The 23569-nt window shown below is 40.9% G+C and overlaps 1 protein-coding gene across 2 annotated transcripts; it reads right to left on the bottom strand.

Annotated features, from left to right (window-relative positions):
* Positions 1–253: 253 nt before the first annotated feature.
* LOC134537757 (ankyrin repeat and protein kinase domain-containing protein 1-like) lies at positions 254–22940 on the bottom strand. 2 transcript variants are annotated; one of them, XM_063378543.1, is made up of 10 exons: positions 22826–22894; positions 20561–20643; positions 19245–19335; positions 15968–16159; positions 14955–15020; positions 14417–14479; positions 9568–9630; positions 8393–8476; positions 8137–8205; positions 254–4974 (listed from the first exon to the last, which is right to left on the bottom strand). In XM_063378543.1, the coding sequence occupies exons 3-10, from the start codon at positions 19320–19322 to the stop codon at positions 4390–4392; spliced, it is 1200 nt and encodes a 399-aa protein (XP_063234613.1). In that variant the 5' UTR covers positions 19323–19335; positions 20561–20643; positions 22826–22894; the 3' UTR covers positions 254–4389. The 2 variants fall into 2 exon arrangements, with proteins under 2 accessions (XP_063234613.1, XP_063234605.1); XM_063378535.1 differs by lacking the exon at positions 20561–20643 and having other exon boundaries at positions 22826–22940.
* Positions 22941–23569: the final 629 nt, after the last annotated feature.

Genomic DNA, 23569 nt, shown 5'->3' with positions numbered 1-23569 from the left:
AAATTATATTTAGAATAATATTGATACGTAAGTCATTCTTTATTCCGATGTTCAGTTGAAATATTATATATTGAAATATTTTCCTTTAGTGCCATTTTATTTGGGAAAACTTTGTCCAACTCCACCAACCTAGTTGTTGAGAAAACACGTGAGTGCTTTATTATGAACTAGTCGTGGCAAAAACAGGATGTAAAATTACTGAAACCTTTTCCTGGACGTTATTAGTCGTAAATATTTACACAAGTAAAGATACTTTGAAATTCACAATTTTTATCATTCTCAAGTTAATAGATTTTAATGACAAATTATCAGACATAGATATAAAAATACATAAATGGTTTTTGACATCCAAGTAATATCTATGGCCAGTTTATATTGTTTTGTGTGATAAATTAACTGTCTGTAATATATGAAAACTAAAATAGTACATAAATTTGTGTCACATACTAACGAAATAACATAAAGTCTAAAATTTTAACTATCGAAAATACTAAGTCTTGATAGTAACATTTTTATTACATTCAACAAGAGAACGTTATTAAGATACATTTATATAAATAAAATTCTTGTAATTCTAGCGCCCTGTATAAGTTCTTTAAGCCTCCATAAATTACACACTAATGGTGAGAGAGGTAGACGTAATTTTAAAACGAAAAATGGTTTTGTTTATTTTAAATATTGAGTTTTTGCTCTAATTAATTTTAGAGATCATTTGTTTTGCAAGTTCTGGCGGAATATTAAAATTATAAGAAAAAAACTCTTGGATAAACATAAAATATTCATGATGGACACCCTTCAACCTAATATTACCCAGCAGGTTTAAAGCCTCAACCAAATATTTGTTTGTAAATGATTATATATATATAATTGAGTCAAACAAATAGTTTTAAGTAGAATAGATGATTTGGCTCAACAAAAATTATTTTACAACCCAGCTGTACTTCGTTAAGAGAAGCGAAAGGTACATTTTTTTTTTACTCATTAAATTGAGCTAGAGCAACAAACAACTGAATTGCAGTGAGGTGAGAAGTTAGGGAGGAAGTGGGGCTCGCAATCTCTGGTTTATTAACAACTGAAGTCAAAAAGCGAACGAACACCCACCCCGTTTCCCACCTGGATAGCGAGTTTTTTTTTTAATCAGGGTTAACATGGTAAGTGTGTGAAGCTTTTTTTTTTCCTTCAGCTAGTTGTTGCGCCGTAACGGTTAGACGCTTAAAACTTTGGCTGAAGTTTAGTGTTTGCATCGTAGAAACAGTATTAAATTTAAAAATAATAAAAGTAAATTGTTTTAACGTCGGAGAGTTAATTCATACTTACTAACCACCAACAGACGCCATAAAGCGCCATCTCCACAAGGTTTTGGACAGAACAGTACAGCGATGGCGAGGTTAAAAAGTGACTGCAACTACGTCACAGCATGCCGTCTCCTGACAATTCCTAACTCCATGGTTATAATGAAGTTTAACGCCTAATTACGTGCTGTTTTTGTTATCGTGTTTGTTTAACAATACTCACATAATGATAACATTTTTACAGATATAGTTTGTGTTGGTGTCCAACTGCTAACCAGATGACTTAGACATTAGACCAGACATCTACTCCATGGAAAAATACCTCAAATATTTCATAGTATACAAAAAAAACTTTGTATCGAACAAACATATATTTTAAAGAGGTCAATGTTAAACGTCCTTTAGCGCAAGAGTTGAGGTTGTTTCAGGTCTGCTATGAATGCGTGCATGTATACACTCCGTGAGCGCCTGAGCGTCTGAGCGTATATGCACATGAGAGCCTGAGTGTCAGAGCGTCTGAGCGTTTGAGTCAGAGCGTCTGAGCATATGAGTGCCTGGGAGCCTGATAATCAGAGCGTTTGAGAACCTGAGAGCCTAAGCGTCCGAGTGCCTGAGCGTCTGAGAGAGTAAGCGCCTGAGCGTCTGAGCATGAGAGTGACTGGGCGCAGGAGTGACTAAGCACCTGAGCGTATGAGCGTCGTATTGTCTAAACGTCTGAGTGCCTGAGTGCGTGAACATCGGAAGGCCTGAGCGTCTGAGAACCTGAGCGTCTGAGAACCTGAGCGTTGAGCGCCTAAGCACCTGAGCGCCTGTGTGTTTCGCTTACTCGCAACGGCGGTACGGGTGCGACGCAACGGACACGACGCAAGTAAAATAATTTTCAACCAATCACGTCGGATACATCTGTGAATTCGGCGCTACAAAATTTCGCGAGTGCAACAGACTGTCCGATTAGAAAGATTGTATATTTACTTCACTTCACTGGCGCGATGGTACAAAAAAGCAACTCATAATTTTTCACACACAGTAATGTTTGCAAATGAATGTAAGATCTGAATTAAACATATTTATCTCAAATATGTCAATGACAAAAACCTTGTAAACATTTATAGATGTGGCATGTTAAGTGTAGGCTATAATATATATAATATTTATATATTTATATAATGATTTTGTATAATATAATCGTTTGTTTATGTTCGTCACGCGGGTAAAAAACTGCGTGTTTACAGTATCGCGATATTTTTCTGTCGCATCGCGTCACGTCCTATGCGCTATTGTGATTCCTCAATCACAGGATCACAGCCTCCCACATAAGAATTATTTATTAAAATGTATGTACTGTACTTCGTAAAATTTCACAAACACTAAAAATAAAATGAACGGAACAGGATAAGACATTAGTTATGGCATTTGGCGGGGGCATCCGAGAGTTTGCGTGGAGTGCTTGCTGGGAAATCATCGAAAACCGAGATCAGTATGTGTGAAGCAAGATTCCAACCCAGGCTCTTCCAGATGTGATTAGACTATTCTATTTTACTACCGCAAGATTTAAATCGTAACACTGCACACAATTTTACGGAAAACTTCAATTTAATAACACCATGTAGGCTAATAATAAAATAGTTGTTATTATTTATTAATACAAGTGAGCCTTAATTATATTCACCTCTCACGTGCAGAAGCAAAAAATACACACATGTTTAAGCTAACCATTTTATGACAAAACTTTGGGGTATCTCCGATAATTTCACCGTAAATTAAACTGAAATAAGTGACGTTTTGAAGGCTGGTACTTAAAAATAAATCACGTAACCGTTGCCATTTGAATTGCCTTAAAATTATGGAAACCGAAAAACATAAAAAAAATTTCCTAAAAATACGCATACATAATTAAGGCACGAAAAATCGTTATAATAAATAGGTAAAATTCTAGTAAATTATTTAAAGAACTATTATTTTAAACCTCAGACATTAAAAAATTTATCATAGAGTAGGTAACAGTACAAAATCACTACTGAAAACAGTGTATTCAAATCCTGTATGTTTGTGGCCTGAAGATGTGATGGTCTCTATGAAATAAAATAAATTTATTATTGGGATTGTAGCCTTAATCAAGATGAATTAAAGTAATTTTAGATGTCTGGGGCAGTGGATCACTTTAACTGACTTTCCCCTCCCCCCTCCAACGTATTAGTCAGCATGCAGGTGCAGAAACTAAATTATGCCTCTGCAACTTATTCCTGTACACATCACTTTAGAAAACAGAACCAAAAAATTTTCAACTATGTTTAGTTACAGAGCATGTAATAATTTTAGACGTTAATAAATATTTTAAACTTTGTTTTTTGAATTCTTTAATCATGTGAAAATTTCTACCATAGCAATTAAAAAATTTCACATATTTTGCTGCCACATTTTATAGTAGCAACATGTATTACTGCATAAATAAAAATTAGAAATTAATAAATGTTCAAAATAATTTTCTTCAAAAATAAGACTTTGTAAATGTTCAACCGTCTCTGTGTTCTGACTGCATGCTTTTGAAATAACATGATAATTATGTTTGCAGGTTTCAATTTCGTTTACGGAGAACACAACAAGGAAAAGAGATCTCGGGAAGAAGACAGTGAAGAAGAAAGAAAGAGCTTGGGAAGAAGACGGCGAGAAAGAAAAAAAGGGGGAAAGAACACAGAGAGGAAGAAAAGAGCTCGTGAAGAAGACAGTGGGGAAGAAAAAGGTTCGGTTAGAAGACAGCTAGGATGAAAAAAAAGCTCATGAAGAAGACAGCTAGGATGAAAAGAGCTAATGAAGGAGACAGATGGGATTAAAAGAGTTCATGAAGACAGCTAGACGGAAAAGAGCCCGTGAAGACGAAGCTAGGAGTTAAATAACTCGTGAAGACTATAGATAGGAGGAAAAGAGCTTGTGAATAAGACAGCTAGACGGAAAAGAGCCCGTGAAGACGAAGCTATGAGTAAAATAACTCATGAAGAATATAGATAGGAGGAAAAGGGCTCATGATGAAGACAGCTAGGCGGAAAAGGGCTCGTGAAGAAGACTGCTAGGATCTAAAGAGATAGGGAATAAGGCGCGGCTAGTGCGGGAACTGCGACAGGTACTCGACGACGGCCGTCTGGCCGTGCAGACGCGCGTTCTCCAGGGGCGTGCGCCCCCAGTGGTTGCGCACGGTGGTGCTGGCGCCGGTGGCCACGAGGTAGCGCACCACCTCGAGGTGGCCCTCCCACGCGGCCCAGTGCAGTGCCGTCTCGCCGTCGCTGGTCGCGGAGTTGAGGTCGGCGCCGCGCTCCTTCAGCAGCTTGAGCACGGCGAGGCGGTCCCAGCGCGCGGCGTACACCAGGGGCGTCCAGGCCGTGCGGCCCGCGCGCGCCTCGGGGTCCGCCCCGCGGGCCAGCAGCAGCCTGGCCAGGCCGGTGTGGCCGCCCTGCGCCGCGCCGTGCAGCAAGGTGCAGCCCTCGGCGTCGGCCAGGTCCGGGTCCCGTCCCCCGGTCAGCAGCAGCCCCGCCAGCTCGCTGTAGCCGTGCAGCCCCGCCTCCCACAGCGGCGCCTCCGTGTCGTAGGACACGTTCAGCAGCTGTCGCCGGGCCGCGCCCTCCTCCAGCACCGCCTCCAGGCCCTTGCGCAGCGCCTTCCAGTCCTTGGAGTGCGCGAACCGCGACACCTGCGAGGTCGCCACGTGCTTCAGTGTACCGAGCCATTTCACTTGTAGCTTTGAATATATATATATATATATATATATATATATATATATATATATATATATATATATATACTGTATAGAAGTCGCGAGTGGATAGGATTTACTCTACGTTTTTCAGAAGCGTATGATGAGCAGCTTGGGAACTTCACCGCTGCAGTGCGCTGCCGTAACGCCCTGTATCGTCTTAGTTGTTATTTACACGTTAGAGCGCAGCACTGTCGTCCGCTGTCATTCCCCCGCACCCCCCCCCTCCTCATTCACTGCAGCTCAAGGTCGTTCAACGGGAGGGGGAAAGGGGTGTTTGAAGAGTTAGACACTTGTCCGCTAGGGACCACCACAAGTCGATGCCCTAGAGATGGTGGCGATTGCGGCGGTGAATTAACCAACTACCTCAAACCGTATTAGAAATTTTAACCTGGGCTGGCGACTTCTAGGCAGTATATATATTCAAAGCTTATAGCAAGCGTTTAATGTCGGGCGTGTATATTAGCTTCAAAAGGTTAGTGTAATCATGCCCCCCCTAGCCAGCTATGTCCCTGAGCGAGATGACTCGTAAGCTGCCGTGCCGGGTTGCCAGCTCTCCTGGTGACCGTAAATTACCAAACATTGCAACCGACTGCAACGTTCATACTTACATCACATGCAACGTATGCTTCCTAGTCAACCTAGATGTAGGGCCTATACTCCTTACAAGCTGATTACTTACATTATTTGAAATCAACATAATGTTTCAGAATCCATGATAAATAAGTTAGGAAGAGATATAACACAACAATATACGGCACAGCTATTACATTGCTGTGTTGAGAAGTGATGAGAAGCTAGGCAGGGGACACAAGCCTTGCACCCGCGACCAGGGATAGAACCTGCTGGATGGGGGGTGGGGGGTCAGGGGGCAGCCTGTCTCCCGCGCCAGGTTATAGAGGGCAGGTTGGGCCAACAAACCGTTGTATGCTACATACGGTATGTAATATAAGCGGATCCAAAAAGTAATTATACAATATCTACTAAATTACTGAAAACTATACAGTATATAAGTCCTCATCTAATTTTATTGTATATATATATACTTATCAACACTTTAGGCAATAAAACAGTAATAAGTTACTGTAGTTCCTGTACTTTGTCGAATCATTTTTTTCAGTATTGTAATTTTAAAATTTAATACAAATAAAACCATGTGTATTTTTATCTTTTGTTTGGCTATTGCACATTGAACACCATATTACTTCTTTACATAAAATACGTGAAATAAAATATACACAAACATCGGTAAGTTCAGTTCACAGGAAACGAAAAAAAAAGTTAATTTCAAATTCTGCATATAATTTACACTGATAATAACCAATTATGCCAGGTACTTTATCGCTGTTTAGAAAAAGGAGCCGGGGGAAGGGGGAGAGGGAGGTTAGACAAAATTTGTGGCCCGAGAAATGAAAGCCCCGGCACTCCGCCTGCAGCTCGCAGCGAGCCTTCAGCAGAGCCTTCAGCAGAGCCTTCAGCAGAGTCGCTGGTGCATCTCTGTGCTTCCCTTGCTACAGGGACGAAGCCAGGAGGGAGGCCCGTGGGTCCTGACCCCTCCCTTCCAGGGGTTTAAAAAAAAAAAAAAAAAACAAGCTAAGACAGAATATCACAACTGTACCAACCTAGCTATATAAGGTTACAGAGATAACAATTTTGAAGGATTTCTTGTATCATGAATTTCCTCCCCATTATAGCCCGACATGCCTAATGACACAGAAGCGTCAGGAATTGTGTTTCCATGTAGTATGTATTTTATTTAATTCCGGTTCGTGCACGTGTTTTTGTATGCATTTCTTTTATACGTACATACTTGGCATGTGTGTTTCATGTATTTAATAACATTATATATATATGACTTGTTTAATCGAATTCTTCAAATATTTGACTTAAGAACAAAGTAATAAAACAATGAAATAAAAACAAAAATACAAAATGTTCCGTTTTCTTTCCTCAAGCCAGATCATTGCTTAAATTCCTGTGTGTATTGACGTTGGAGTAATCAAAGTCCAAAATTCCCCGGGATTTTAGTCTGAGAATAATTTTTCTTTTGGAATTCAATAGTAAAGAAAACTTACTCGTAAACAATTATACAATGGTATCTCCATTACGATATCTCAACTACGGCCCTTGCAGTGCCGGCCACTAGCCGTGCACGTGATGCATGTCGGCCTGCCTGGGGCCCTATTCTTGACGCTGCACTTTAGTTTACTTGTTTAAAATCATTCATGCTAAATGCATTATTTCTTTGATATTTTGAATGTAGGTGTTAGTGTTACTGTTCGTTTAAAAATTTAAAACTGTTATAAGTTTGAATTTGAAACGAATGCAATTTGGTATTACTTTGAGTTATTTAAAAATTTGAGATGGAAAAAGGTAAGAAGAAAACTTTTGGAAGAAGATGTTGGGTGCCGCACTGTGAAAATATTAAGCCTAGAAACGATGTGAAAAATTTTAGTTTCCCTAATGATGTTGTTAGGTTATGTGTATTTGTTGGACTTCAGAATAAGTTATTAATTTGATGGATAGATGATAACCTAAGTTATTCTCCAAACGATTCTCATTTTAAAAAAAATTGTGGGGGGGGGGGGGGGGGGTGGAAATAAAAATATTTCCATTAATCTGGAATAAAAATAACACCCTAGATCATATACAATTTGTAGCCCTAGATCCTGCGGTATTGGGACAAACAAAATTACCTTCTTAAACAATAACATTGAATTCAATTTTTGTACATATATTTAATAAATAAAAAACCGTTCGAAAACTATTTTAAAACCATAATTACATTATGCATTAATATAATACGTATTTAAAATACATTTTTGCATGGTTTATTTCACGCTGGTTGTTGGTATTATTACATTATACAGTGACGGTTATCCGAGAAAAAAATAAGGAAAGAAGTTCAACCTGGGAGTGAAATCTGTCTCTACTTTACACTCCTTGCGCTGGACAGCGACCTCCAGCGCTTCGCCGAGCCACTCGCGCTTGTCTATCATCCCCTAACGTATGTACTAGGAATTTTTTAACCATCCTATGCAACCAGAAAGTCTCGCCAATGGATTGGTATTTCATTTTTCGTAACGGCATTAAGCTTACCAGTTTGGTAACGTTGAGTTGCACCACCAATGGATGAATGTCTGCTATCAACTTGCTCTGTTTCGTCACCTGGAAATACAGCACGCCATTACTTTCACGTAGAGTACAACTTTTCATTATCCCTTTGTTACAAAACTAATATTTTAATTACAAATATATTATAAATTTTATATTATATTGATTAAACTTGTTTTCTATTGTAATTTTATTAATTTGTTTTTAACTCTTGGAAGTTATTGCTTAAGGAAAAACTTACAGTGTCGTTAAGGAATTCCTCTCGTTGCCTCAGTTCTTCCAATTCGCGCTCCGACTCTTCAAGGGCTCTTCCCAGATTCTGCATCTGAAAATGTGCCACAAACACATGCTTCTACGCAGCACTTCAAGGAGCTGCGGTGTCCAGCTCCAGGCTGGGCTTCACAGACTGTGCAGAATCAAGTCGCTCTCGTGTGTTCATTGGCTGCAGCCATGTCTCACATTCTCTCCGGGTCACACGTGACTTGTCAGATGTTAGTTAGGTGCTTGTATTGGCCTCTAGTCCTTCAAGGCGGGGAGACCGGAAAAATTCGAGGTTTCATTTCGCGATAGGCTAGAATCAAAATGCATTTAACCTTTTGCTGCTTCAGTGATTGGACTACAGTTGGTCTGAAGGACTCTGAGCCAGTGAATAACCCTCAATGAAAGACTTATCGCATCACAAGCATCCCAGTTAACAGGTGTCTCGAGTCATTAGCCAATCAGCAGGTTTAATTTTCCCGAATTCATAGAGGATCATTGAAACCGCGAATTTTTCCAGTTCCTAAAAATAACTCATTATCCAATGACAAATACATTCAGGTATAAAATCCTTTGCAATCCATGCTGTCATCAAATAACGCAAAATTCGCAGGTCTGTAGTTATTATTATAGCATGCTTGGTTTGTGAGATCTGGCTGCGTCGAAGGCGAAGGGTTCACCGACATTTCGGTTGACCTTGCATTTGCCATCTTCAAGGTATCAGTCAATACTACCCTGACGATGGCGACTGCAAGGTCGACCGAAACGTCGGTGAACCCTTCGCCTTTGACGCGGCCAGATTCCACAAGCCAAGCAGCTTCAGGCAATGGCCGAGTTAGCGTGTGTTTGTAGTTCGCAGTCGCGAGTATTCCAGTCTTGGACACACCTACTAAAACAAACCAGAAGCGACGTTGAAATTGAGTTCAGCGTGGTGAAAGCAGTGAGAAAAAAAAATCACATTTTCCAATATAAGAAGCAGTTTTCTCCACAACTCAGCAATTATCGGCCCAATCTGATATCTAACCATTGCTCGGTCGTTTGAGCTTGTCTCTTAGTAAACAGAGACTTTTTTTTTTGTCATTTACAAGTAGAGATAACTAACATTAACTAACATGCAACATGCAACAGGACTACATTAAGTTAAATCGTTCAGCTCACCTTCAAGGAAAGGTGTTCATTTTTCTCCTTTGCTGTATCCAGGTCCGCTGCTAATTGGTTGACCTGAACACACGGAGCAAAAATGTTTTTAAAGAAGAAAAAATTTAGACAGTAAAATTGTTACCACTACTCTTACCCGGGGCTAGTAATAACAACTCAGGTACCCTGCGGTGAGCTACGGTAAACCGAAGCGGTGCACCCATAAACAAAAATATAAGTGCCGCATCAATAAAACAAGTAGCTCGCGCGTCTGAAAAGGGCGCCAGAAACATTACACATAAAAGTAATGAAAATTATTAAAAAAAATAAAATTAGCATAAAATTAGGGAGTACAGAAAGGAGACAGTGGGCAATTTACTAAAGAGAACATGTCTCGCTGTACATCAACATGAGTTTTTATGAAAACGTATTTTGTAATAGGGCTTAAATCTACCAAAATAGCTGAAGTGTATTACGGATGAAAATTTAAGGAGTAGAAAAAATTTCAACATAACAACCATAAAAATTCTGGCTACCTTTTTAAAATACTAGATATTAAAAATTTTCGCCAGGGCGTTTTCTATCAAAGTTATTTTACTGTTTATGTGTGCAGAATAAATTTCCAAATACGTTAAACAGGTCCTGAACACGACGGCGGCGATTTCTTGCTAACAGTTTTTGCTTAATTCACTTCTGGGCGAGAATTTAAGACATTTTAGGAACGGCGTTGGCAATTCAAATCTCAACACCAAATAACGTTTCTCACAGGTAAGTTTAAACAGATGAAAATTCTTGGGAGTTGACACAGTAAATACAGTACGGTGTTCCCAGGTGCGTACATCCAAGGACTGTCAAACAATTTATGAAGCGTAGATGCAGACCGGTTCTTATTTCGGACGTGCTACCAAGGTAGCACGCTAATGTAGCACGGGCGTGCTCGACCACCAAGCGCACTCTGTATGGAAGGGCGCAAATCCATGCACTCGTAGATGTTCACGAACTGGATTCATATTTCGTAGGAATCGTGCCCAAACATAATTTAAACGTATTTTTGCAAAACAACTTGCTTGCCAACAAAAGGTAACACTCCCGTCACACGGTTAAACATATTGTTACAACCTATGTAGGGAGAACTGGGTTCGTAAGGTATAATTCAATTAGTTTTATCACAGTTTTATTAATTACTAATATTTACATTAACAATTAATAGCTTTACTTAAAAATGTCCGATCGCAAATCACTGGCGCTTAAAAATGTTTATTCTCAAGTCACTCAATGTCTGATAAGTTCCACAGTTCGCACTCCTCACTGGAGCTAGGCTCAACAGTGGTTCGCCCCTTACTTCGCGCCTGTCCACACACACAGTCACGCGCCTCTCAGTCGCCGCACTCTCACGATCCAGTCGAACTCCCCGTCGTGCCACTCTATGGGGAGGGGAGGGGGGTTCTCTCACCCTCTTCGCCGATGTCGCACCTTCGCTCTCGGAACTCCGCAACTGTCACGGGACTCTTGGAACTCGCTCGAAACTCCCGCGAAGGCCGGCGTCGCCCTTTCAAACTAGTGGGTCGTGTTTCCAGAACCAACGAGAGCAGCTGTGACGAGTCGCGTCATCCCGAGACGACCCGACGCCCGAATAGTCCAGAAAGGCGGCGTTTATTTACGGCCACTCCACGCAGCGGCCCCCGGAATTCCCAAAGCCGCTCGGCGACAGATAACAGCGTGGGGAGCGGAGGGGGAGGGGGTATTACCGACCCTTGAAATCCAGCCAGGCACGCGTGGCATTGTGTTGCCAATTAGGACTTTTCGGCACAATTTTAAATTTGAATTTTAAATTATCATCTTAACAGGAATTTTATAGCTAAAACTTAAACTTGTTCAGCCAACTGTAACCTCCCACTTAATTTTTGTTCGGCTAGTTCCTCGAGTCGTTCCCAGCGCCGTAGCTGAGATTTAGCCGATTCTTTCCGAGACTAGCTTCCAGTGCACGACCGGCGATTGAAATTCACCCCTCCTGTCGTGACAGGACCGCTTGTGGCTGCAGTTTCTCAGGGCAGCCAGTTTCTCAGAGCTCACCTGAGGTGAGCACTTACAGTCATGCCCCATTCTAATGTTCCAGGGCTGTCGAACACATCCGGGTAAGACATTTCTCACGAGCAAGCATCCCCCCTTCCCTCATTTCCACGAATCAGGCATTGACAGGTGCTTAACCCCGGCCAGCGATGGCCTGTCTTAAGGTTGGGACACTGGTTTTCGAACGTACCGCCTCTGACCTCTAGTGGCGGAGTTATCAACTACTTCGAGTCTTGGTCAAACACATCCTGCCCCCTAGCGACTCACGCAACAAACATTATCCTGTCTTTCTTTTCCGAGCCACCAGAGAGCTCCACCAGTCTCCTCCATAAGCCCCCTTTCTTAAGAAGTAGTCTCGTGCGGTATGTGCGAGTCGACTTCTTCTCTGTTTCGACCACTCCCCAGTAGATCGCGCTGCGATCTGGCACTAACACCAACGTCGAGATATCGAAGCAAGTATTTCTCGACCACTCACTCGGACGTCTTTGGAACCTTTCGGTCCTGAAGCCGAAGAACCCCCTCTTTCTTTCAAAGCGAAGCACCCGATTTAATTAAGCGACACAGGTGCCATACCAGGGACTTCTTGGCGCGACTACTCTCTGACTGCATCGTTTCTCGGCCAGCCCTCAGCACGATTCAACTTCGCTACTACTTTTTGGATGTAGTCGCCTCGTCAAGGGATGCTTTACCTGAGCTTTTAGATAGTTATCAGTCAGACTGTGCTTTAGTGTAGATAATTTTATAATTTGCTAAATTTTTGTTAAATTTAAATTATGAGCGCTTCCGCATCCACCGCGCTAGTTTCGGTCCGGATTTCGCGGGCACCTCGGCGAGACCTCTCCTGAGTTCAAGCAGCAACACCCTGTTTCGGTGAGTTTTCGACATCCATTTTTTCACCGACTATTGGTATTTTTGTAGGGATCTATGCCTATTTAACGACTGGCTGTGAAACAGGTGTAATTCGTTTGGATTTGACTTGTTCACAGACAGGGTCCCAGACACGGAGCCGAGATCGCGGTTTTTCCTGGTCCTCGGTACCCGAAGGCTACTAAGGCGCCACCTGATGACCCGGCTCCATTATAAATGATCACTCCCGACTAACAAGCTCCGACAATACTACCGCCCAATTCTCCGCGACACCCACAGCGGGCCAGTTCGGCACGATCTCGGGATGCCAGCATCGGCAAAATATTTAGCTTACGTCTTTTAGGTAGGACGCCGGCGTTGTTTAAGATTAAATAGTATAATTATACCATAATATAGGAAAAGGGGTTCAGGTTTTGATGTAAAAACTTTTTGTATTTATTATAATACTTTTTTCGTTTACCAATAATGTTTTTAGAAACCTGCGAGTAGCCATACAAGCCTTTATTTTGTTTAACCTTTATAAGCGTGTGGTGTTTAAATTATTTTGGGTTTTGAACGTAAGAAACTGCGCACACGCAATCTTCAGACCTAATCGTGACAAACACCTCTCCCCCCTTCCCCCCCCCCCCCCCGTTTTTATGGTATTCAGGGTACTTGAGAGTAACGCCTGCCTATTAAGGGCGACTTTTTTCCAGAAGTTTTTTATATCTTTAATGTTCGGAACAAAATATTACAAGATCCCCCCCCCCCCTTCTTCACAGTTAGGCCACATAAGAACTCAGATTGGTGTATGCTCGTTGCTTGGGAATTTAAGAAAATAAAATGTATTGTAAAGTTTGGTGGCTATTTCAATGTTGTTTGTCGTTAAAATTTTCACGATTTTGGGTATTGTGTTTGACTATTGGTTCTATTCTTTTTGTTGGAGAATATATTTAAAAAAGTAAAATTAAACTGAAAAATGCTGTACTTTGGCTTTGCACCAATCAAATTTTACAATATCAAAGTATGATTCAAATTTGTTAGAACGAGTATAGACATAATTGTAAGCAACAAACGTAATGGCTGCTTGTGCTTAGTATAAATACGTCAGTAATAAACAAATAGTAATAAATAGTGGTAAATTGCGAGAAAATGTTGCTTGATTTTACCTTGATTTTATCTTTGATATACAATGTTAATTCTAATTTTATTTTTTACTTTTATGAGGATAGTCCTTGAAAACTCAGTTGCCAACAATCTCACTTGTAAAATTGCAAGGCAGTTCTTTGTACCTTTGCAATTTTACATAACTCTGTCTTGCAGTTTTTCAAGTGATGTTGGCAACTGAGTTTCCAAGGAGTTTTCTTGTAAAAGTACAAACATTTTTTACAGTCTATAGTTCGTATTTTTAGAATTTCCAACACATGCAGATGCATAGCCTAATTTTCGGAGGTTATATCTTCGGAATTACTTCGAAAATCACAAAAATAATATTAATAAGAAGAGAGATGTGTGCCAAGGGACACCATCAACAGTTTTGATGCTATAAAACTTTGTTATCGTTTAGTTTTAGAACAGAGATCACACATTTAGAGATTTAAGAAAACTACAACAAAGTTTCTATTGACAGTATTATTTCAGTTGTAGTTACTGCCTGAATTAATCCAGTTATAAACCGCAATGTCTTCACAGGAGAAACGGTTTGTAACTGCCAGTGACTTCAATGACTTCACATATACATTAATTATATCCTAACATGCTTAACGAAACCGAATTTTGACTCCATGTTTCACGTTTAGTGCGTTTATTCAACTTATTTTTGATCGTGCACATCGACTTCGTTTCATCGGAGCTGTGGAGTTATCCCCCTTTGATAACTAATTATTACACTAAAATTATTTACACAATGCATTTTACTGTTATCTTTGTTAGTGTAGCTGTCTCATATTCTTACCTCTTCTTCTTTCTTCTCGAGCTCCGTTTTCAAGTGTTCGTTCTCTCGAGTGAGCCTTTCCACCTTAAAAACAAATAGAAAACTTTAACGTCATGTTGTTAATATTCTTTACGAACTCATTATTGCACTTATATCATAATACGATGTATTTAGTTTTATTTAAGAACTAATTAATTTCATACACAGGGCTACGGCAGAGACATGAATTTGAGTCATACTTCGGTAATTGGTTTATTTATGATATATTCGTCTGCAATATGACCCTACTAAGCCCTAATTTGTTGAAGTTATTTATTTTAAAGCAGCGTCATGCAAAGTTTGAGCATACGCCGAGAAAAAAATTACAATGATTGATCCTAAAGCTTGTAGAAATACTACATCAAATATTTGGATATGATTTCCCTATGTTGAGTTGTTTATTTGCTAAAGATGGAAGTACAAATATTACGTTACGAATAAATTAACGAGTCCATCAAAATGCACACATATTAAACAGATTGTTTTAAATTCAATAAAAAAAGACAATTAGATAACTCACATTACCAGAAGCGTTCCTCACTAGTTCTACCACTCTTCCATTCTGCTCGTTGAGTTCATCTTTTATCTGCAACACGAGTCACAAACACATTGCGTCATTTTGGCGAAGCATTTAAAAATATTTTTTGATATTCCACTTGATTCAAGTTAAACTATGGTCCTTCCCGGGAAATTTTTTCACAGAAAATTAACGTGACTCTTCCACTGGCGCATTACTGTGCACGTAATTGTACGAATTAGTTTTAAATTGACAATGATAACATTAACAAAAAATCTGTGGTGCTTGGCTGAGCAAGGGTGGATAAAGATTTTTATCAGAGTAAAATTCATTTTATGAATCACTTTAAAAGTCTGATATCTAAATTAACGTCGAGTGTCCGACCCATCGAAACCCCATTAGACTGCTCGCATATTCAAAACATACATCGTTGTTCTTCGCAGAGTCCTTCTCGGTTGGCTGTCATTGAACTGTCTGGACACAGGACGGTATCGCTCACACGGGGAGAGATTTACAACACGGCAAAAACGGCAAATTTGTCCGTTTTTCTACGATTCAAGTTATGTATCAACAGTGGCGTAGCCAGAATTTGTGTATGGGGGTTGTTAAGAAGCATGCCGCCCCCCCCCCCCCCGTATTAAAGCGGGGGGTACGGGGGTCCTCCCCCGGGAAAATTTGGATTTTAAGGTGTAAAATAGTGCTATTTTAGCAGTTTTCGGTACTTAAATTTAAATATTGTAATGGTAAAAATTGTATTAATTTTTAATATGAAATTTTGTTTGAGGGATGAATAAGAAATTTAAATAAAGTTTTGGTGCTAAAAGGGGGGGGGGGGGTTTTGAACCCCTAAAAAACCCCTGGCTACGCCCCTGTGTATCAAGTATATATATATGTATATATATATTTGAAATTAAACACAAACTATTTCCACCTGAAATAATCTAGCATTGGAATGTCTTCTCCAGTAGTTTTCTCACAAACGAGCTAGTGTAAACGAGCCGTCGCGGACGACTCACGCTGGCGGGCAGCCTCCACAGCGACTCCAGCACCTCGCCGTTGTGCCGCAGGATGCGCAGCGACTGGTGCAGCACGTCGCTGTTCTGGCGGTGGAACTTGAGCGACTTGGTGGTGGTGTTCTCCAGCTGCTGCAGCGCCTGCGCCACCTCGCCCAGCGCCGTCAGCAGCCGCGACTCGCTCTGCCCGTCCGCCTGCGCACCAGTGGTGGATCTTGGGAGGGGCTTGACCCAGCTGAGGCTGGGCTTTATCAAGGCAAACACTAGAACAATAGTGGACCCAGATGCTTTTGGAGGGGGCTTGAGCCCCTTCTGGATCCGCTACTGGCCACCACCTTCCTGAGCAGGCGCTTGTTCGCCCTGGTTGCCAGCAGAACTGACGGGAGACCTCTCAAGCGATGCGAAACGCACAGATCACGTTTACGGTTGTGATGTCAGTAGCTAACGTCTATAGATTTTATTTTTTTATTGTTTTTTTTATTGCAGGGTTTGTAAAGTCGTAACACATACTTGTTCCTCTGGCCGGGACCTGAAGGTCATCGATCAGGGCCGTCCAGAGTCACGAAGGGCCCGGATTCCATCCCATTACTTAGCCCTTTCCGTGTACTTATTCGTACACTGAAGTGGACATTTATACCTCAATGATACACGGAGTTTATCAAACTTTGAATGTGTGGGTCATGGTGTACATTCTAGTCGACATCATACTCTATGTCTAAGGAAAAAAAGTATGATTTTACTTATTGTGATATATTTATTTACTATCATAATTAAGTAATAAGATTATTACTTCATAAAATATCAAAATAAAATTTTTAGTTAAAATAAATAAATAAAACTGTATCCTCGGAGTTGACAAAATGCGAATGAACGGGTTAAAGCGCAGTCTCACGCGCAGTGTTTTTTTTTTTTTTTTAGTTTTTACGTCATTACTTTCATTTAAGAGGAATAGATCCCGCCATCTTGGATTTTTTTTCATATTTTGGCTACAATTCTAATTTGGAACTAATTATACAATTTTTTTTTGTCGTGTCAAGGCATAAATATATCTCCCAGACCTTATATACCTTGTTGCAGCCACATATTGACTAACAGGCTATAGTCTGTAAGCGCCAGAAGGAAATAACTTATTATTTAACACAGGTGACTAAAAATATCATGATAAACACATCAGTTCACAAGTGTTGACTTCAACAAGAAGCCAAAGCTAAGTCCTGTGCAATGTCAAACCAAAAAATTTAGCACGGAAGCTTTATTGCAAGCGCCATCAAAATATTTTTTAAATTGGATGTATGTAAAGATTCGTGCAATTGGTGATAATTACAAACAATTGCAAGCCTATTTACACCCGTGATATTACACTAAGTGAATATCTGTTGAAAATATTTGTGGCAGAACAACAAATTCAAGAGAGATATCGTTTTAAAACTTAATAAATAACCATTAAATGAAAGTAATGATTGAAAGACGAAAAAAATTAACATAGCGTCTGAAGACGAGCCTTAACGCATAACTTTTGAAACCCTATAATTTTAAGAAAAATATCTTAAGTCTGTGTTAACGTTACCGTCCATAACTTGTGATTGTCGTCTGTCAGGTAAACTCACAAATTAAAAACAAAAATTCAAAACTAATCCGGGCCCAGAGGATTTATGTCGTCCCCCCTCCCTTTTTCTTGTTTTCTCCTCCCTCCGCGGTCATGGCATCAAGAGGTATAAGCTGTCTCAGCGTGAACTACAGTAGCCACAACTTCGAGTACCATGCGGGATTTTCACTGCATTTTATATTTTATAAAAGACATAAAATATAGTTTTGAATATTTTTTAATCGACTTTCACGGTATATAGCTATTACTGACAGCCGCAGAGGCCACATAAACGCAGGCAGAAGAACTGATTATCACCATACGATCATTTATGCCTTTTTATGCCAAAATTTTGTAAAAAAAATAGAATTTGTATAAAGTTGAGCTATCACCTATCAGTTTTTGTAATTCTAAGTTTTGCTGCAGCGTTTTAAATCGGCAAGAAATACTCCATAAAACTATTCCTTCGAGTTCATTGAAACATGTTACATGAAGGTATTTTTTGTTAATTAAATAAAAAAAATGTATTGATAAAAAGTTTATAAAATTAATTTTTTTTATACCGTTTGGCTGGAAGGATCCATACAATTTATGGTAACACATATTGTAGCCTTTTTTCATTAAGGATGTGTTTTTTTTAATTTACGGCTGATTAGTTTTTTTTTAATGTTTTTCAAGTAATTGTTCAGTTGTGACGCAATGTTTAGTGCAATGTAATACGCCCATTTCATTTATTTGATTTTATTTGTTATCATAAATGTATAAGATATCAATGTGTTTTAATCTGAGGTTTCATTAAGCACTCAGTAATGAAAACCAAGCGCTACTGCTTGGCCGGACGTGACTCTAAGAGGCAGCGGCGGGATAAGCAGCCACTGCGAAGGGCCGTCCTGCTGGGTTGCTGTCAGGGCTGGAGGCCAGCCACGTTGCAGGAAGCAGCACCAGCCAGGGTGACTGACCCGTCTCTTTCTTCCCTAGCTGCATTTCGAGGCCAGTCGTATATTAAATCTAAAAATGTTATCTAGAATATCAAACAAATAATAATTCTGATTCAAGAAATTCATGTACCAATGTATAAATGCCACAAAAATAAAAATTCAAATTGATCGCAATACAACTCGGCCCACAAACATGAAATCTGGCTGCCTTGAGAAGGGGATAGGAGAGAGAGAGAGAGAGAGAGAGAGAGAGAGAGATATGGTTTGTCCGATGAGTGCTAGTTGGTGGACCGGACGAGTCCGGGTTACTGAACTAAGCCTCCTCGAGGGACAATGTGCGGAGTAGAATCGAGAATCTGGATACTGCCTCGAAGTGTCCGGCCTTCAAAGGGTCGGCGCTGTTTTGGTATTTGTTTCTGTTTCAGTTCTGGGGCCTGGAAAGCGTTTAACGCCGACCCCCGATGACTTGTCTCGGACTTTGGGGGGCCCACGGGGAAGGTTTGAATCACTGAATCATCTAAGTCCGCAGTTATTTCGGCCAGGATCCTAATGTAAAATGAACGATTATCATTTAAAGTTGGTCATCAACTGAACATCCGGCAGCCAAGTTTATACGTGGCCATTTTTTAATTCAATTTGTTTTTTTTTAATTTAGGTATGTCTGATGGCGCAACGACAGTCTTGTGGTTCCACCCCGAGTCCAGCCGGAACAAAGACACAGACGTGGTTGCACAGTCGGACGAGGCGCAGCACTCACCGGGTCCCTGCCGTACCTCGCGCTCGCAGCGAGCACCAGGAGAGACAGCGCCGTCGCGGTCATCCAGGGGCCGGCCATTGCTGTCGCGCTCCTGGTGGCAATCACGTGCAGCACTTGGGCGAACATGTCATAACTTTAACACCTAAATGTCTTTGCACGGGAAAACTATATATACATATTGGTTTCTTTATATATATACCCAAAACTGAACACCATATTTTTTTATTCACACCACCAAATGTTTTGTGGTGGTTAAAATGTTTCCGTGCTGACGGTGAATCTGTTCGTTTGCTCATAAAAATGTTTTGTCATGCATTTTCACATTAATAACTTCTGTTGCAAAGTTGGTTGTTTTTCTTTCCCTTGTGAATGCTCATTATCTCTGTGTTTAAACTTGCACTTCGTGTCTGAAACAAAATATATTAAAATATTTTGAATGATGGACAATGACGCGCCGGAAAAAAAAACTGTTCGTAACAAGTAGTTACCTATTCAGCTCGGTCGAATAAACTGCCAAAAAAGAAACCTTATTCAGCGTTAATAAAAATAATTTGCAAAATATGTATGGTCACCACAATTTATAATTAATAAAATAGTTATGATGACAATTATTCATTATTAATAAAATAGATATGATGATCTATATTAGGTAATAATTAATAAAATAGGTATGGTCACCACTATTCATAATTAATATTAAAGACATGGTCACCACTATAATTTAAAATAAAATAGGCATGGTCACCACTAATAATCTCATGGACATTTGCGTTTTTTGTGTCATTATTAAACCCTGCCAAATATTTTGGTCCGGCAGCAAAATAATTTTGTAGTCCTATTGTCCACAAAGTGGCTAGTAAATAACAGGAAAATTTTGTTTTGTTGAACCTATTAAATTATTTTCCCTCGAAGAAATGTTTGGTACGGTCTTCATTGACAGAAATTAGTTGCGGCAGACAAATAACTTATTTTCCCCCTCCCAGTGGGTTCGTAATAAGTAGAGACCCGGAAATGTCACGGATTCTTCTGGCCTCAGGATAGAATTCAAAGTTATAGGTGTGCTCGACCCATGTTTACTTTTCCATTGGTTGATTTCTTGGCAAGAACATTTTTATCCTTGTTATTTGGCACTACCTGATTCGCTTACTTCTCTCCTAGCTGGGCGTCATTGGCTCACGGTCGTTGACGGGCGTGTCCAAACAACTGCGTGCCAATCATGAACACAGTGCGACAGTGTGGAGGTTTGCATTCTAGCTTGCGACTAAATGAATCCGCGAAATTTCCGGGTCTCTAGTAATAAGCCAGAGAAGGTTTACCCAATGTCTTGGCGTCACGCACAATGTGTAGGTCTCCAGCAAGGCTCGCAGGCTAGCCGGCCACAGACACCCGCACACGAGTCCTGGATAAGGTTCAAATTGAGTACTATATGCTTGTAACATGGGCCTAGTTTACAGCAACCACAAAAAAAGCTACTTTCTTTTAAATAGCACCAGAGCTAATGATATTGCGTGGTATGATTGAAGTTCTTTCCATAAATACTCGAGCACAGACCTCGGTGCTGGAAGTTGAGGTAGACAGAGACGGCAACTGGATTGGTTACTGTCGCAGTACCCTCCCTCCCCCCTCCTACAATCACGCTTCACCTCTCGCTCGACGTCCAAGAGCCGTCAACTGTAATTCCATTCTAACGGTTATTAGAAGACGTTATAGGTACATATAGATAAAAACAAGCTTTAAGGGAGTTTCCTCTGAAATGTTTGGGTATTTCCCCCTAAAACATTCCTGGATGTCTTTATGGTGAAAAAATAATTGTTATTGATTCAAAGCATAATATGAAATACGGCACACGTCATCACCGAAATTATTTTAATAGATAAATTGTATGATTTAATTGATATTTAATTTTTTTATTAAATTATTATCCATATCATTTAGATCCTGCTGTTTAAAACTAGAACAACTGCATCATATTATTTTGTAGGTGTAATTAATCATTTATCTATTTGACCCGTTGGCTCAGTGGTTGAGTCCCGCCTAGTCATGGCTGTATCTTTGTTAGTGAGGCGGGACTAGCTGGTGCTTCTAGCGCGGTGTCGCCTCTAAATGCAAGGCCGTAGACTGGCGCGCAGTCTTCTCGTCTTGCATAGGACAAGAAATAAATATGAGCAGTAACCATAACATCATATGGTGGAAAAATTAAGATAATTGGGTAATCTAAGGCCTCTGAGTGCTTTCAAGAATCTGTACCAGAGTTTTCATGTCTAAACATTATCCTAAAACACTCGTTTTAGCCATTTCCCCTCTTCTATAAATTACTTTTTAAAAACGAAATAAGGAAACAGAACTACCTTAAGCGTATTTCGTAAACAGACGCCACTGTGATATCTTGAGCAATTCTAATATTGTGTGGTTTCTTCTGGAGCTCTGCACGCCGCATGTTTGCCCAGGCCTCAGCTCCCGACTGTGAGACACAGGTCCCTGGTTCGATTACCACTGGGTCGGAGATTTACACTTGCGGAAAAATGTGCTTCCCGGGTTGGGGACTGGGTGCTGTGTCCCTCCATCGCTGCCGGAAGGCAGTGGTACACCACCGCAGCATAACCTCGCTTAGTGCCCTGAAGAATCCGGCTTCCCGCGATCACTATCACTCCTAGTGAATTATCGGTGGTGCCTCGCAATACGCCATGGCGCCTGCTCCAATGTCCCTCTGCAGTGTCGTTGCGTGTTATCATCTCTAAGGGCCTCGCTTGACATGTACATACAAGTTGATTCTTGTCGACGTCGAATGAATGAAGGACGTAATTACTGACGTTGTTGTAACGGCTACCAGAATTTACAGTATATATTAAAACACACCAGCTTCGGTGGCAATGCCTTTCTTGTGAACTGCGCGCGTTGCATCGCTTTGCGGTGGCTACCACCTGTCAATGATGCATACATGTATTTTTCGAGATATAATCTGACGGTCATTAGACTACAATAAGGCGTGCTCGTGCTAGAGACTGATCTCTTGTAACTGACGGTCGTCTGCAACAGAAGCCATTTCCCTATTTTGCCGGGCCATTCGGGACGCGTTTCCTTCCGCACTGGGTGGCTGAAAGTAGACACGTGCCTGAAATAAGCCCAGCCAACCACGAAACACAGACGATGCTGCACAGTTATAACTAGGGACCGGAAAAATTCGCAGATTCAATGACCTCTAGGATAGCCTCCATTATCCTCTGCATTTCTCAAGTAAACACGCGTGTTCATTGGGTACTAAATTGTGAGGCGTCTCCACTGGGTAGCTTGTGATTCGACGCTTCTTTGGTCGATAGTCTCTCATTGGCCCAGAGAGCTCCAGTTAAACTGCGAGCCAATAGCAGAACCAGCATAATTGTACACATGTTTGAATTTCAGTCTATCACGAAATGAATCCGCGAATTTTTCCGGTCTCTAGTTTTAACACACGGCTTGTCTGGGAATCGTTTCGAGAAAAGTACGTGCCCCTGCGTATTGCGAAGACCTGCCCCTCCCCAATTCCCAAAACAGATTCAACGGCATTCGCCAGCTCCTCAGGTCTGGGGCGAGCCTGCACATACCTCCTGGGGCGGTGGCACCGGACACGAAGAGGCGGAGAGCTGCTGGTCTGCGGACAGACTGCGCTCCTCGCGAGACGTCGAGGTCGCGGTCAGCTGACCCGCAGTCCCGCCGCGTCAGCGCGCCGCGGGTCGAGTGCAGCCATAAGGGCCAGTCTCGCTGGCGCGCCCGCGGCAGTGTCGCCCCTGTGCGCACCAAGCCTCCAGGGACTAGCAGCTCACAGCCGCGTGCAGTCCGAACCTGTGGGCGGTCCGTGTCCTCACCCTAATGTGGATGACGTCACATTGTCACACGGAAAACAGCCGAGTCTACAATTGCAAATCTACTGATTTCTAAAGTAGTCACCAGAGCGCAGTAAATATAGACCGCCAATATAAATGTGTTTCGATTTATTGTTTATTATTTTATTGCTTTGTAAATGTATAAGCTGCTAAAATTTGAATATTTAGTTAAATTGTGAAATTTGTGGGATGTCAATAATATTTATTTATTCTGTAAGGCAAAAGTAAACTCTAATGAATGTCCGTTATTTTATGTTCACCTTTTGAAACGGAACCAGAAATAGCAAATATTACGTTCGTTAATTCTTCTATACTACCAAAGAACACAGATTGGGACAAGAAGTTCAATTTGATCAATGTATTCGGACCAGGGAGATTCTAACCATCGTCCACGCCACGCATGACGTTAGAGGGTCACGTGGGCCAATCAGTGATCAGTGTCCGTCGGACTCAGTTTAGGACATT

The sequence above is a fragment of the Bacillus rossius genome, chromosome 1 (assembly GCF_032445375.1).
Source record: "Bacillus rossius redtenbacheri isolate Brsri chromosome 1, Brsri_v3, whole genome shotgun sequence".
Taxonomy (NCBI): Eukaryota; Metazoa; Arthropoda; class Insecta; order Phasmatodea; family Bacillidae; genus Bacillus; species Bacillus rossius.
The sequence above is the reverse complement of the archived record's forward strand: the minus strand, read 5'-3'. Positions and strand labels throughout refer to the sequence as shown.